Here is a 16,530-nt window from a genome sequence, read left to right as displayed (position 1 = left end):
TCATAATCAGAAATTCAGGTCTTAATTATTTTAGCCAATATTGTTTATCTTCTTCACTGTATCAAACTTCCTACACCACTCATTTATCTTCTTCCTACCTTTAGAAAAATCCCCACGTTCTTCACTTTCTTCTTCACAGAAGTGAGAATGGTAGCCGGGCCATCCTGGAATACAAGTAGGAAGTTAGACATCTGTAAGAGCATTTAAGTGAAACACTTTCACTTTCAAACCCAGTAAATAGCTGGGCCATGCTTTGAACCTTCTGGTACTAAAAAATCTTTGACAACAAATAAAACCAGTTATCTTCTGAAACGCACATCAGGAACTACAATTTGGGAGGCAACGCTGGGATCATGATTAAGAATACAGGCTTGATTTGAAACCTGGCTCAAGCACTTTCCAGCTCTGTGACATTAGACAAGTTACTTATACTTCTGTGCCTCAGTTTCTTTATCTGCATACTTGGATAAGAATATTTACTTCACAGGGTTATTATAAGGATTCAATGAATTAATGCATAAACATGCTTAGCTTATAATAAGAGCACTTAAATATTTGCTATTATTAAGAATCAGTTCCTGCTAAGTGAAAGAAACCAGTCACAAAAAGACCCCTAATATCCAGAAAAGGCAAATCCTTAGAGATAGAAAGTCAGTGCCTAGGCCTGAGGGGGAAGTGGGGAGTGACTGCTAATGCACACAGTGTTTCTGAGGTGATGAAAATGTTCTAAAGTTAGACTGTGGTGATAGTTGCGTAACTGTGAATATACTAAAAATCACTAAATTGTACACTTTAATTGTATGGTATGTAAACTGTAGCTCAATAAAGCCATTACTAAAAAAAAATCAGTTCCATTATCAGAATCAGTTCCTGACATTATCATAATTGAAGTTCAAGCCACAATGTAATAAAGGGTTTGGCTTAAACAATCTCTATCCCTAGCTGTATTAGGCTATCATAGGGATCTCTCCTTCCCCTTAGCTAGCATTTAACAAATATAAAAACAAAAAACCCACATAAAATAGATAAGCAATAAACAAGAGTAAATAAGGATTTACTATGTAGCGCAGGGAACTATATGCAGTATCTTATAATAATTTGTAATGGAAAATAATCTGAAAAAAATATATAACTGAATACTTTGCTGTACATCTGATACTAACATAATATTATAAATCAACTATACTTCAATTAAAAAAAAGGAGGGGGGAACCATAGGGTAAAAATGCACTTCCAAAGTCAGTTCATGACCACTCAAAGTGGAAGAAGCAATACATACCTCATCCACAAGCACTGTGTCACCAATGAATAGGGCATAGGTTTTCTCTTCTGGTTTCTTCCCTTCCTTGTTAGTCAGGTCTGAGAATCCCAAATTGATGCTGAAAACCATTCCTAAAAGAGCAAAACAGGAATGAGTCAATGACTGTGAAAGGATGGAGAAGTGTGATTTTATACAGAACAGAGGGAGACAAAGCAAAAAGAGAAGTTTCAAAAAAGTTATTTTTCTATTGCATGCATGTAAAACTCACCTTTCTTCAGTTTGTACTGATTTTTACTATTAATTACTAAAGAGCCTTCACGGAATTCAATGCCCATTCCAAACCTAAAAAAGGAATGAAGAGAAACTTTAGCAGTAGGCTAAAAGACCTCTAACCTGAGTCAAGTACAATATATCCTATTTCAATTTTCAAGATAAGGCAAGCAAACATGCTGAGTGATTTGCCCCTGATGATCAGTCAGTTAAAGAAGATCTGAGGACAGTCTTTGGGTTAATATGTTGAAAATGACTTTCTAATTAAGTACTGCATATAACACTCATTATATTTAGTAGAATGTGATAACTGGCTTCATTAAGTCACCTAGGCCAAGACTTGGTATAGGTCAATATATTTCCTCTTGTCCATCAGAGAAGGACAGAAATAAACTATATACCCCAACTAGCTTCCATCTAAGGAGACTGCCTAGACCTTTTGTTTCTCAAATGTCTTTGGTTCTGTAAGATGTTATTAGGTATTTCTAGGTGTTCAGTGGTCAAATACATTTGAGAAACACTGGATAAAATAAAAATTGAAAAAAGAATTTAAATAGTAGGATATCTCAGAGTACTTAATTTGCAAATATGAGCTGAGGTGTTCTAAGAAAGGAAATATAGTATGTAATGTCTCCTCACATTTGTAATTTAAGGCTGGAACACTACTGGCATCTACTACATTGGTCTGGAAAAATCTCCACCCTATCCCTGGGAGTAGAACTCAAGCATTTCTCACATTCTCTGATAACACAATGTGTCTGGCACACAGTTAAGTTTAATAGTCCATAAATATTGGTTGAATCATCTAAGAATATTTTGCCTGACTACCAGTCACGAAAATTGACTCAGAGTGACAATGTATATCATAGCATCTTACCCAAGGTTTTTGGTAATTCTGTTCAGCAGTTCTGGCTTCTGCTTTTTAACCACATCCATGACAGCATTATATACATCACATATCTTCACACCTAATGAGACAGACATGGGACATTAAAGCATCTTTCAGAAAAAAAAAAGCCCCAAATCACATTTTTTTAATCAACATTTTTTTCACCTATTAAGTCCACTAGGGACTTCCCTGGTGGCACAGTGGTTAAGAATCCGCCTGTCAATCCAGGGGACACAGGTTCCAGCCCTGGTCTGGGAAGATCCCACATGCCGCGGAGCAACTAAGCCCATGCGCCACAACTACTGAACCTGCACTCTAGAGCCCGTAAGCCACAACTACTGAAGCCCACGTGCCTAGAGCCCACGCTCTGCAACAAGAGAAGCCACTGCAGTGAGAAGCCCCCACACCGCAACGAAGAGTAGCCCCCACTTGCTGCAATTAGAGGAAGCCTGCGTGCAGCAACAAAGACCCAATGCAGCCATAAATAAACAAATAGATAGATAGAGAGATAAATAAATAAATAAATATCTCCTAAAGCAGGGTTTCTCAAAGCGTAAAATAAGGAATACAGTTGCAGGAGTGGTAGGACTTAGAAATGTGCATTTTAAAAAACAATCTGCCTGGTCATTCTTTAATTACACTGTTTTTTAGAATCACTCCAGTGGGACTGTGGAACCCCAGTTGGTTTCATTGAAATAATTCAAGAGTTGATAAAAGGTATCACATTAAACTTATTATACATTTTGAAAAACATGACTACTAAATGGGTGAATTACTGCTGGAAGAACTCTGGACTTAATTTTTCAGGGTCTAGGATCTGAATACATATTTCAAGCCAGATATGGGAGCCTCAGAGGGGTTTTTATTATTAAACTACCTAGGACTATGATCTCTAATTGGATTTCTCAAGATCGACTTGAGGTATCATGGGGGAATGGTGCCTGGAAGCTCTGCAAAACATGAGCGGGCTTACGAAGTAGTTTGAAGGTGGTAAACATGAAGGCCCATTTAGCCATCGGGGAGTGAAAAGTCTCAAGGCAAAAGAGGTGTCAAGTGCTTTGCTCTTGAGGTAGGCAGCTGCTTGCTCAGCAGGGCTGCTATTAGATCTTCTCTCAAACTAAGATTCCGGGTATCCATTCAATATAGGATTAATATTACACAGCCTGCTGGGAGAGATACTACTTCTCAGAAGTTTCTCAAGAAAAGTAATAAGGCCAGAGTATTTTATGAAGATCTGGACACAGAGGCCTAACCAGTCAGAGGTTTTTTTAAACAACAGTATAAAACCACAATAACCACCCATGCATAAAAGTACACTGAGGAACTAAATGCTAGGATGACTGGAGGTTAGTAAAATCTAATTCTATTTACAGTACAAGAGCCTCAGGGATAAACACGCCCATAAATGCTACATTTTTGTTACATGATTTCTAAACCTTATCTAAGGCACCTTACCATGTCTTAGTTCCTTTAGCAGCTCCTCTTGAAGCTGAAGCAAAAAGTTGTAATTTTCTTGAACCTCCTGAGAAGGATCAACCATCAAAGTGCGAACAAGGTTGGAGCAGTAAGATTTGAAGCGAATACCCATGGCACAGGTAATGGCCCCAAAATGCATGTGATTCTTGTCACTAGAGACCAAAGGAAGAAAGCATTTCATTACACAAACTAGTGAAGTCCTTAGTATCACTAACACACACACCTGTAATCACTACCTTTCCCTGCTATATCCCAAAGCTGAAGCGGAAAAATGACCTAAACTTTTTTTTAAAAGAACAAATCAGTTTATAAATGCTCTGGAGTAACTTTAATGGCCAAAGCTTTTAGGATAAAAATTCAGTAAAAAGTTGTTGTATCCTAAGTATGTAAAACATATACTGAATTTTATTCATTATAACCTAACAGCATGATGGTAAGGCAACACCTTTCCACCAGTCCACTATGAATTCACCATGAATTAATCCTTTCCAACCAACCAGGACACACAGCATTCTTTACAGTATTGTAATTTTTATTTTATTTACTTATTTATTTTAAAGCCTATGGTTATAACATCATTGCATGTATGTATGTATGGATGGATTGATTTATTTATTGGTTGCATTGTGTCTTAGTTGCGGCATGCTGGATCTTTGTTGAGGCGTGCGGGATCTTTTGTTGTGGCACAGGCTCTTTGCTGTGGCGCACGAGCTTCTCCCTAGTTGTGGTGTGCGGGTTTTTCCCTCTCTAGTTGTGGCGCGTGGGCTCCATCCAGAGTGTGTGGGCTCTGTAGCTGTGGCGCACGGGGTCCAGAGCACTGGGCTCTGTAGTTGCAGCACTCGGGCTCTTTCATTGAGGCGCGCGAGCTCAGTAGCTGTAGTGCGTGGGCTTAGTTGCCCCGTGGCTTGTGGGATCTTAGTTCCCCAACCAGGGATCGAACCCACGTCCCCTGCATTGGAAGGCAGATTCTTTACCACTGGACCACCAGAGAAGTCCCCTCTTTATAGTATTTTTTAAAAATCAGAAGGGGAATTACATTACGATATATCTAATAAGATTTTTTTTCAACATTTTGCATTTTTCTCGGCATTTTAAATCATCTGGAAAATGCTTACAATCAAATACTCAAGTAAGAAATGAGTAACTGTGAAATAAAATAAAAATATGCATAGAATAAGACAAGAAGATAATGTAAAAAGCAGGCTAATGATTATTCTTTCTCCTCCTACTTTTTTTTTTTTAATAAATTCATTTTATTTATTTAGTTTTGCTGTGTTGGGTCTTCGTTTCTGTGCGAGGGCTTTCTCTAGTTGCGGCGAGCGGGGACCACTCTTCATCGCGGTGCGCGGGCCTCTCACTGTCGCGGCCTCTCCTGTTGCAGAGCACAGGCTCCAGATGCGCAGGCTCAGTAGTTGTGGCGCATGGGCCCAGTTGCTCCGCAGCATGTGGGATCTTCCCAGACCAGGGCTCGAACCCGTGTCCCCTGCATTGGCAGGCAGATTCTCAACCACTGTGCCACCAGGGAAGCCCCTCCTCCTACTTTTCTGAATTCCAGAATGAGTCCAAGAAGAAAACAGGCCAAAGGCTGAAATGCTCTGGTTGTTGTTATATTTTGAAATTCTCCTACTTACCTCACCACACTGAACTTGAGGTTATAGTTGCCACCACTCTGAATGATAGGAGGGTAACACATTTCCACGGTAGAAGGGTCTGCCCCGGCTAGGTATTTTTTCTCTTCTATGGCCTTTTCCACAGACTCAGCCAGTTTGCTGTGTCGAACTTTCTGTAAGTATATCCAGAAATAAAACAATACTTACTAGAGAGTGGCAGAGGGGTGTTGGGTTTTTGGATATCACCATTTGAAGATAACATATATCCTGATATCATATAGGATGCTATAGAAGTCTTACGAAGTGGTTTATGCACCACTTAACATACTGGTGTACATGTAAAGCAAATTTAGAGAATATGTGGAATTCACAGCTATTCAAGGAATTCTCAAGTGAAATACTGGGTAACCTCCAGAAACGACAGTGCAGGTTTATAGTTATTTTGAAAGAGAGCTGGCACAATTACACACCAACTTATGTATCAAAGGAAGGCGAACACACACCAAAAAACGCCGCATGGGAGAGACTTACTTCTGCTTCATTAAAACAGTAAAAAGACGCCCCCCTCTCTTTTCACCTCATCTGCATCGACTATTTCCATGACTCTTTCCTTGAAGAATTTGTTGAAGACCTCAGAGGTGATGCTGGCTGCTTTCTTCATTAGATTGAGCTCTCCATCCTCCTTTACAGCAATGGTATAGGCCACAACTGCACTGATGTCTATCTGCAATCAAAGCGATAAACAGTTTCTAACATGCAGATAAGGAATTGCTAAAGAAATCTCTCTCCCCCAAGTCAAATATTATCAGTGATGATATCTGGTTATTTAACAGCAAACTACTCATCAGCAGTCTGCAGAATATCTAAATCTCCTCTTCTTGGATTGAATAAACATCTGAAAGAGCTCTTTACCAGGTCACTGGTGTATTCTAAGAGGCATTAAACTAATGTATCACTTAAAATGTAAATATAAATGCCTCTCTCTTGAGGTTTCCATAAAGGCTGAAGGAAGGCAGACAGGAAAGAAAAGAAAAAAACAAAATTTTTTTTGGACAAGAGATTTTCCTCAGTTTCCCTCTGAAGTACCTGAACTCTCTCCTGAATGCCTCATTCCTAACTGGAAAGAAAACTGCCTTACTGCTCAGCCGAAGGGAATAAAAAATGGAAATGTGAATGAATATATAGCTTTCCCAAAACAAATTCTCTGCGTTATCTGTTATGGAAGCTCCTCACAATTTTTTTCTTCTCAACTCTCAATGTGCCTATTTCCAAGAGTATTCTTACTTTGTCAAAGCCCTCTTTGTTGAGGCAGTCATTCCAGCTCTTCATGAACTCTCCTGGGAATTTGTCTTTGCTGAACACTCCAATCTTCTTGCCATTCTTGCTTTCTTTAATGGCTTCAATCATTTTATCAAAGCTGCTCTTATTACTTTCATTCTATCAGTGCCACAGGGAGGAAAAGGGGTTCAATTTCAGAATTAGACATCTATGTCCTACTAGTACTAGGCAGAGAATATTCTAAACTACAGAAAGAATAAATTCTATTTCCCCTTCTACTACCTACTTCTTTAGGGCAGACTATAACACACCAAAAGGTAACGCAAAATTTCTTTGGATATCTTTATATGCTTAAGTGAAGTACCATATAAGCGGAGAAGGCTATTCTTTTTCTTCAGGAACAGCTAAGAAACTCAAATACAAAGGTGAACAACATTTTGAGAAGAAATCTTCTCAGAAGAGAAGTGGGCAGTATAACAAAAAAGAGTACATTTGATAAAAACTGGAAATGAGGTATGCCTCATTTTCCTTAAGGATATTTAAAAGCTATTTGTTCTAATTAAGGCACTCAGATTAAAACAAACAAGTTGACAGTGTCAAGAATGGATACAGTTAGTGTGCACCAGAATTTCATAACCCATTTGTCTTACTGCAGAAGTGACAGGACTACTGAACTCTTTTTTTCCTGACTAACAAATGACAGTCAGCTAAATCTTCCCCTGTATTTTTTAAATTCCTAGAAGGCTTTTCTGTTTATCACTTTTAAACATTCTTTCACATTTATGACACCTTCTTTATTAGTTCTGACCTTTTCTCGTATGAGCAGTGTGATGGCAGGGGCTCCATTAGCATTCTCATTGCCCTTAGTGTTAGCAATCTGTTTCAAGAACTCCACTTTTTTCTTGCTGGCCATAAAGATGATTTTGTCATCACAGAAGACCATGATAGTATCAGTTAGTTCATAACCAAAGAGCCATGTCTATGGGAAAAGACAACAGTGTGTACAGATACAAAAAAATTAATGTACTTACACAGAAATATTTATAAATTAAGGTATCTGGAATTAACTTCCAAATAATCGTGGAATGGGGAACCTGGATGTAGATTCGAATGAAATGAGATTGGTCAGGAGTTGACAATTTATTGGACAATGGGTACACAGGAGGAGTTCAATGTATTCTTTTATCTACTTTTATTTGTTTGAAACATTCCATAATAAAGACCATCAAATCGTTTGGATAATTTGTGTTTATAGGAAGTATATTACTGTTTAGTAGGACAGAAATGCATAAAACAAGAGACAGAGAAGCACCTCAGGGAACTGTGCATTCTAGCTCCCCAAAGATTGTTAGTTGCCTACCAATTACTCATATCTTCTCTCTCGAAGAGACTCATGACCTTTAGCTGGGCAAAATGCTCAGCACAAAGACCCTATTTCCCATCCTTTCTTGCAGCTAAGCATGACCATTAGATTAAATTTGGGCCATTAAGTTATAAGTAGAAGTATTCTGTGGGACTTCAAGAAAGTCTCTTTAAAAAAGGAGGGAGGGTCTCCCATTTTATTCCCTCTCTCCATTCTTTTTGCTCAGAATGCAGATATAAGGGTGAAGCTGCAGCAAATTTTGCAAAATGAGCACAAGGGCTATACTCTATGGATGGCAGAGTAGAGACCGGGAAAAAACCTGGGTCCCTGAAGACTATCTAAGAGAAAAAGAAATATTTTTTTTTTAACCCACTGTTATTTAGATTTTTCTGTTATTTAAAGTTAAATCCATCCTAATTTATATACTTCTCTTCCTTTTTCCTTATGTTCTAAATCAGTGCTGTTCACTGAACTTTTTGTGACAGAAATATTCTGTATGTCCTCTGTCTAACATGATAGCCACTACCGAGTACTTGAGACTTAGGACTGAGAAGTTAAAACTTTAATGTGGCTAGTGGCTACGATATTGAACAGTCTAGTAGCTGATTCAATGACGCTCAGGGCTAAACACAGCTGTAAATTTCTCACCTGTAACGCAGTTGATTTGGCATAAACGATTTCTTCATCAACACCCACTGATACAACAATGGCATCAACGTTGGCATACTCATCTTCTCCTTTCTGAAAAGTAGAGTAATTTGTTCATTTTCTTTCACACTAGCAAAATAGGAATACAAACTTCAGTATATACCCAAGATATGTGTAATTTTTTCCTAACAGAAATTCTTAAGTTTAAGGTACATGTTTGCCTGGCAACCTCACAGCCATCATTTACTCTATTTTTATTTGTTTGTTTTTTTGCGGTACGCGGGCCTCTCACTGTTGTGGCCTCTCCCGTTGGGGAGCAGGCTCCGGATGCGCAGGCTCAGCGGCCATGGCTCACGGGCCCAGCCGTTCCGCGGCATGTGGGATCTTCCCGGACCGGGGCACGAACCCGTGTCCCCTGCATCGGCAGGCGGACTCTCAACCACTGCGCCACCAGGGAAACCCTACTCTATTTTTAAAACAGCTTTCTGAGACAGAATTCACATACAATTCACCCACTTTAAGTGTACTGTTCAGTGGTTTTCTGTGTATTTAGTTATGCAGCTATCACAAATTTTAGAACATTTTCATCCTCCCCCAAAAAACCCATTAGCAATAATTATCCATCTCCCCCCAGCCCTAGGCAACCACTAATCTCATTTGTCCCTAAGGGTTTGTCTATTCTGGGCATTTCATATAAATGGAATCATAATATGTGGCGTTTGTGTCTGGCTTCTTTCACTTAACATGCTTTCAAGGTTCATCTATGTTGTAGTATGTATCAATACCACATTCCTTTTTATTGCTGAGTAACATTCCATTATGTGGATATACCACATTGTATCCATTCATCAATTGTTTGATATATGGGTTGTTTCCATCTTTTGGCTACTATGAATAATGCTGCTATAAACATTCACGGAAGTTTCTGTGTGCACATATTTCTCTTGAGTATATATCTAGGTGAGGGATTGCTCGTTATATGGTAACTCTATGTTTAACTTTTTTCTTCTTTTTTTTTTTTTTTTTGCGGTACGCGGGCCTCTCACTGTTGTGGTCTCTCCCGTTGCGGAGCACAGGCTCCGGACGCGCAGGCTCAGCGGCCATGGCTCACGGGCCCAGCCACCCCGCGGCATGTGGGATCCTCCCGGACCGGGGCACGAACCCACGTCCCCTGCATCAGCAGGCGGACTCTCAACCATTGCGCCACCAGGGAAGCCCTAAGTTTAACTTTTTGAGGAAACACCAGACTGTCTTCTAAAGTGCCTGCACTATTTTACATTCCCAATAGTAACGTATGAGGGTTCCACTTTCTCCACATGCTGACCAATACTTGTTATCTTTTTTATTATTTTATTGTTTATATAGCCACCCAATGGGTATGAAGCAGTAGCTCACTGTAGTTTTGATTTGCATTTGCCTAATGGCTAATGATGTTGACTGAGTCCCCATTCACATGATTCCTGATACCCTTTCTGGAGAAGTGTGTATTCAGATCCTTCGCCCATTCTGTAACTGGGTTACTGCTTTATTACTAAGCTTTAAGAGTTATTTTTATGTTCTAGATATAAGTCTCTTACCAGATATGATCTGCATTATTTTCTCCCATTCAGTGGGTTTTCTTTCACTTTCGTAATGATATTGTCCTTTGAAGCACAAAAGATTTTAATTTTAAAGAAGTCCAAATTCTTTTCTTGTGCTTTTGATGTCATATCTAAGGTGGGTTGCCTAACGCAAGGACATGAAGATTGACCTATGCTTTCTTCGACAACAGTTTTATACTTTTAGCTCTTATATTTAGATCTAGGACTCATTTTTGAGTAAATTTTTGTGTATGGTGTGAGGAAGGGGCCTAACTTCATTATTTCGCATGCAGATAACCATTTGTTCCAGCACCAAGGCAGTGGCACCAAACTATGTTCTTCACTATCACACTCATAGGAAACAAATCCAGTTTCACTAAAAAATGTCCTTGACACAGTAAAAATGATTAATATTATGAAATCCTAACCCTTGAGTATATGTCTTTTTAATATTCTGTGTAAAGAAATGGGAAGTACACACAAAGCATTTCTGTGTGCAAACTGAAGTATGATGGTTGTCTCAAGGAAAAGCACTTGTATAATTACTTGAGAAACAAACTGAACTAGCCATTTAAACAGAGTTGGGCATCTGGCATACATTTTCTTGAAAATGAATTAAGTGAGCCTAGCACTTCAAGGAAAACAAATGACAAACATGTTGTCAATGATGAAATTCGAGTTTTCAAGCAAAAATCAAAATTTTGACAAACTTGTACCCACCATTGTGAACTTGACAGCTTCTCTACTTACTCAAGACTTTTCTGATATCGGTGGTGATATTAACATACACGATTCTCCAATATCATAAAATGAAATGTGTACATTTACCAGATCTGTACAACTGAGGGAACCAATATTTTCCAAATAAGCAACGCTTGTTACAAAATCATCCATGCGTAAAGGATCAAAGGTGCAAGACAGACCCATAACTTGAGTATGAAAAGTTCACTGCTGTGGTTTTAGATTCCACATTACAACTAACTTTCAAGAGACTACCACTTCCAGACTTTTAGTGTAGTAATAACAAAGAATATCCATAATAATCTGAAAAGATTATTAAAATTTCTCCCTTTTCCAGCTTCATGTATGTTTGAAGCTAAATTTCTTTAGGTACTTGATACAACCCATACAAAGAAATGCTTTGTGGGGACCTGAATAATTTAAGAATGTAAAGGGGTCCTGATATCAAAGAGTTTGAGAACCACTGTGTTATGATTCCTACAACATATATTAACACTAACTCTGGCATCAAATATTCTCTCCTCCCCCAAATTTTGCTACATGCATTCCAACTATGGGATTTTGTGGCACTAGAATTACTAGTACCTTGATAACCTCCCAAAATTAGCAACAGGTATTCCCTTATATTTAATGCTTACGTGTTCTGGCTACTGACATATATTTCCTAAACATCTGTCTACAAAAAACACCACTGAAACTAACCAAAAAGTCCCTTTTAGTATTTTTTGATACTTGAAATCTTGGTTGAGTCAAAATTTTTAGCAAAAAAAAAACACGTACGAAAATTCAAAATACACAGTAATAAATTTTTTAGAAGTATATGAAGAGGGACTTCCCTGGTGGCACAGTGGTTAAGAATCCGCCTGCCAGTGCAGGGGACACAGGTTCAATTCCCGGTCTGAGAAGATCCCACATGCCGCGGAGCAACTAAGCCCGTGCACTACAACTACTGAAGCCCATGCGCCTAGAGTCCGTGCTCTGCAACGAGAGAAGCCACCACAATGAGAAGCCCAGGCACCGAAATAAAGAGTAGCCCCCGCTCGCCTCAACTAGAGAAAGCCCGCGCGCAGCAACAAAGACCCAATGCAGCCAAAAAGAAAAAAAGATATATGCACCCCAATGTCCATTGCAGCATTATTTACAGCCATGATATGGAAGCAACCTAAGTGTCCATCAACAGATGAATGGATAAAGATGTGGGGCGTACGTGTACACAAACACACACACACACACACACACACACACACACACAGAGGAATATTTCACTCAGCCATAAAAAAGAATGAAATTTTTCCATCTCCAACGACATGGATGGACTTAGAAGGTATTATGCTTAGGGGAAAAATTCAGAGAAATAAAAATACTGTATGATATAACATATGCGAAAGCTAAAAAATAAACTAGTGACTATAACGAAACAGACTCACAGATATTGAAAACAAACTAGTGGTTACCAGTGGGGAGGGACAAAATAGGGGTAAGCGGTTAAGACGTGCAAACTACTATGTATAAAATAAACAAACTATAAGGACATATTGTATAGCACAGGGAATACAGCCGATCTTTTATAACTATAAATGGAATAATATAACCTTTAAAAATATAACCTAAAAAACCCTACAATTTAATAGTATCAATTGTGCTTACATTATCTTTACTTTTTAACAGCAATTTTTAATTTTTTGCTAAGTGACACAATTGTCCACTTACAGTGATATAAAGTATGTTCTCTGGATGTATTAAGGTTAAAGAATTTTTTGGAAGATGAAAAGATGACAGAGAGTGGCAAATGACTAAGTGCCTGACAAGCATTCTGAGCCGGAAGATATTGATGTTAAGTGTGCGTATCTCATAGAGCCCTAATGGGCTCAGGGCTCGGGAGGCACCAAGTATTAGAGAAGGGGAAAGGGACATATTGAACACGGATAAGTTCAGAGCTAAGAACAGAAGGTCTGGTCAGCAAGCTTAAGTCCCCAGTTCTCGGAAGCCCTGAGACAACTCCTAATCCTTCCTCAAAGAGACTTAATTTATTCTCTGGAGAAAGGAGCTCAAAAAGGCTCTAGATACTAGGCCCAGCAGAAGGCAAGTACTAAATGCTGAGAAACTAAATGAAAATCTGTTTTCTGAATGACAACAACTGCCCCAAAGACAAGAATCAGAGGACTTTTCTTTGAGCATCACTGAATTCAGAGAAAATACTTCAGATACTGTCAGTATCTGGGGGTTCTCCATGGAACAAGCTAACCTATTCACTCTATCGTAACCCCTCTCTACTAGTTGAGAGACCCTATTCAAGCAGAGCCTCCCACCAGTTTCTTATTACCTTATTCTTAATACAAATGGGTAGCCAAGCCTCATTTTGATTTTTGTGAAGTGTCCTTCATGTAAGAAGGAAAGCAAAGAAATCCAGAGGAAACAGGCATGGCCGAGGACAGAAAATAAAAATCAAATAAAACATCCCCTATAAGAGAAATAAATATAGTACATCCATGAAACGAGAAAAGAATAGGGGACAAAAAAGAACTTAGAAAAAAAAACTCAATAAAAAGTGGTAAAATAAAGTTAAGAAACAGTATCTGCAAGTAGAAGATAAAGAGACAGGAAATGAAATGGAAAGATAATAAATTTAAGCCAAAAGGTCTAAACCTTACCAAATCGTAATTTCAGGGGGAAAATAAACCAGATCACTGAGGAAACGGGGAGAAAATGATCAATGAATGCAAAATTCCAGCACTGACAGATGTGAGTCTTGACACTAAAATGGCCCCCCACTTCCCAACTCAATGCAAAGGGGGTGGGGGGGGAAGACTCATACCAGGGCAGTGAAATTTCAAAACACAAGGAATAAAGAGATGTTTTACAGAGAACAATAGGCCACATATATTGGAACAGGAAATAGAATCACATCAGCCTTCTTCTCAAATGTAAGACTGAAAGCTTGAAGGCTGACAAATAGCTTCAAAATTCTGGGCAGAACTCTCAGAGATTTTCAATCTTGAATTTTATACCCACTGAACTATATTATTAACCAAAAGTGGAGACAGAATAAAACTTTTTAAGACACATAAGGGCTCAAGAAACATCTATTCTCTGTATTCTTTCCTAAGAAGCTCTTAGAGAAATGCTCTAACAAAACAAAGGAAAAAAAATGAAGACATGGACTGTAGGATACAGGGGACACTGGAAAGTTCCAAGTTTCAACAGGCCTAGAGAGCAACCCGTACAGATAGAGCAGAATAATGTAAGGCTGAGTGGGTGGGTGGGTGGGTGTTGGCGGTATTTAAAAAACAAACACAGAATTAATAAAATATCTGATGAGTGTGAAAATTTTAGAATAAAAAATGGATGAGATTATGACAGATCTGCAGGAAAAAAATTAGGGCTAGAGACATTTAAAAGAGGAGAGAAATTGAAGTAATCATTAATGCCATGAAAAATGAAAAACTGCAGAGAAAAGGAAAAGTAATTAATTGTATTCTACTGCTTCGCCCAGCAGTGAAAATAGTTGCATGAGCATAACAATGTAAACTGACTGAGTTTACTAAAACTTTTTGGGGAAAAAAACTTATCAAGAGGGATGGATATGTGATAAAGCAAGTATGATAAAATATTGTGTAAACTAGGTGGGGGTACATGGGTTCTTACTGGAAATTTCTTTTACCTTTCTGTATGTTGAAATTTTTCATAACTGTGTCAAGAAGAAAATTTACAGGAAGTGTCAGGAGGTAGGGAAGCTGGAATGAATATGATGGTATAAGACAGTTAAATTTCAATCCTAATCTATCAAAACAAAAGTTAATATCTACAACTGATAAATCAAGAAATAGCAGTATATAGATATTACTTCAAAATATGAAAGAAAGTGAAGAACTGGAAACTGGGTGCTTCTGGGGCAGGTGACTGTTTTTTGTTAAGGCTGTTAGAACTATTTGGTTTTTTAAAACCTATGTATGGGGCTTCCCTGGTGGCGCAGTGGTTGAGAGTCCACCTGCCGATGCAGGGGACATGGGTTCGTGCCCCGGTCCGGAAAAATCCCACATGCCGTGGAGCGGCTGGGCCCGTGAGCCATGGCCGCTGGGCCTGTGCGTCCAGAGCCTGTGCTCTGCAATGGGAGAGGCCACAGCAGTGAGAGGCCCGTGTACCCACCCCCCAAAAAAAGAAAACCTATGTATGTATTACTTGATTAAAACTGATTTTTTAAAATGCAAGGTAAATAATGTAAGTGCTAAGGAATCGGCAAAAATTGTGAAGGTGGTATTGGAATGATAAAAAGTTGGGGAAATACTGCAGCAGAGGAACAACTATCTTCCTTTGAACCAAAGGGGTACTGTATTAAAACACGAAACATTTTTGAAATGTCTAGTTATAGCTAAGACACCGATCTAATTCATCACCCAAACTGAGACAATTTTGAGAATAAAAAAGTATGCCATTAATTACATATGTACAACAGGTGAACAGTTTCAGGAAAGGCAGGACTTATGATCACCCTGAGTATAGTCTCTATAAAAATCTCTTCAAACCAAGAAAGGAATGCATGAGAGTTCAGAAATCAAGTTACCATCATTCACTGAGTGCCTACTACACGCCAGGCACTGCACTTGGTAACAGTGATAAAAAATAAATAAAAATTTGAGTAAGCAAGAATAAATGAATCCTAACCTGCCCAGGCATTTACTTCCATCTAGCCTTCCTCTTCACTCAAGAAACCAAGAAACTTCACTCAAGAAACCTTTCTCTAGCTCACGCCAGAGATAAATGAGCCATAATGAACTGAGATGGGTAGAAGCAAGCCGTTACCTGTTGAAAGTAGTATGGAAATTGCCCATATTTTAAAGAACCTTCCTAAGCCACAAAAGATTACTGCCTAGTCTTAGAGAGCAATCCAGAACAAGAAACTTGTCCACAACAAAAATTAGCAAAGAGCCAGAAATCGCCACTCAAGAGAAACACTGACACTATAGGTTATTAGTTTTCTCCACAGGCACAAACTTCCTTTCTGAGGCCGGAGCCACTCACTCCTCAGTCCTGACCAGTAGTGCAGCACCATATGAATGAATGCAATGGATCAGCATTCCTTTTGAAAACAGCTGCTATTCTGATTTTTTAGGAACTCTTTTGGGTTAAAAGGCAGATGACTGAAGTCAAGGTTCACACACACAGCAGGATGTCCTAATAGGTAGGTCTCAAATGAGTTATAGGTGTGCATGGATACAGTATTCCCTCAGCTCTCAAAGCAGCTGGGACCCCAGGATGGTGGGTAACCTACCCCCCTTGTACCCTATGCAGTAGTAATTCTATCACTTGGTTAAAAACAATCACAATCATGAAAAGGCTGGGAAGCCCTGAATATGGACCCTGTAAGTATAAGAAGACAGAGGAGAAGCCCCCAGCCGACGCTCATGATCCAATAC

At 38.9% G+C, this 16,530-nt stretch overlaps 1 protein-coding gene across 2 annotated transcripts in view; it reads right to left on the bottom strand.

Moving 5' to 3' along the window:
- The window catches only part of SUPT16H (SPT16 homolog, facilitates chromatin remodeling subunit), a 31,667-nt gene that overhangs the window by 11,726 nt on the left and 3,411 nt on the right, over positions 1–16,530 (bottom strand). Inside the window, exons 2-12 of one of the 2 annotated variants that reach the window (XM_060146310.1) lie at positions 10,373–10,438; positions 8,796–8,888; positions 7,593–7,763; positions 6,791–6,943; positions 6,084–6,230; positions 5,528–5,679; positions 3,876–4,048; positions 2,409–2,499; positions 1,530–1,603; positions 1,280–1,392; positions 99–164 (exon numbers count right to left, since the gene is read on the bottom strand). In XM_060146310.1, coding sequence (XP_060002293.1) covers positions 99–164; positions 1,280–1,392; positions 1,530–1,603; positions 2,409–2,499; positions 3,876–4,048; positions 5,528–5,679; positions 6,084–6,230; positions 6,791–6,943; positions 7,593–7,727 — 1,104 coding nt within the window. In that variant the 5' untranslated portion in view covers positions 7,728–7,763; positions 8,796–8,888; positions 10,373–10,438. The remainder of the gene's footprint in view (positions 1–98; positions 165–1,279; positions 1,393–1,529; positions 1,604–2,408; positions 2,500–3,875; positions 4,049–5,527; positions 5,680–6,083; positions 6,231–6,790; positions 6,944–7,592; positions 7,764–8,795; positions 8,889–10,372; positions 10,439–16,530) is intronic. The other variant, XM_060146306.1, reaches the window with a different exon arrangement.

The sequence above is a fragment of the Lagenorhynchus albirostris genome, chromosome 1 (genome assembly GCF_949774975.1).
Source record: "Lagenorhynchus albirostris chromosome 1, mLagAlb1.1, whole genome shotgun sequence".
NCBI lineage: Eukaryota > Metazoa > Chordata > Mammalia > Artiodactyla > Delphinidae > Lagenorhynchus > Lagenorhynchus albirostris.
The sequence above is the reverse complement of the archived record's forward strand: the minus strand, read 5'-3'. Positions and strand labels throughout refer to the sequence as shown.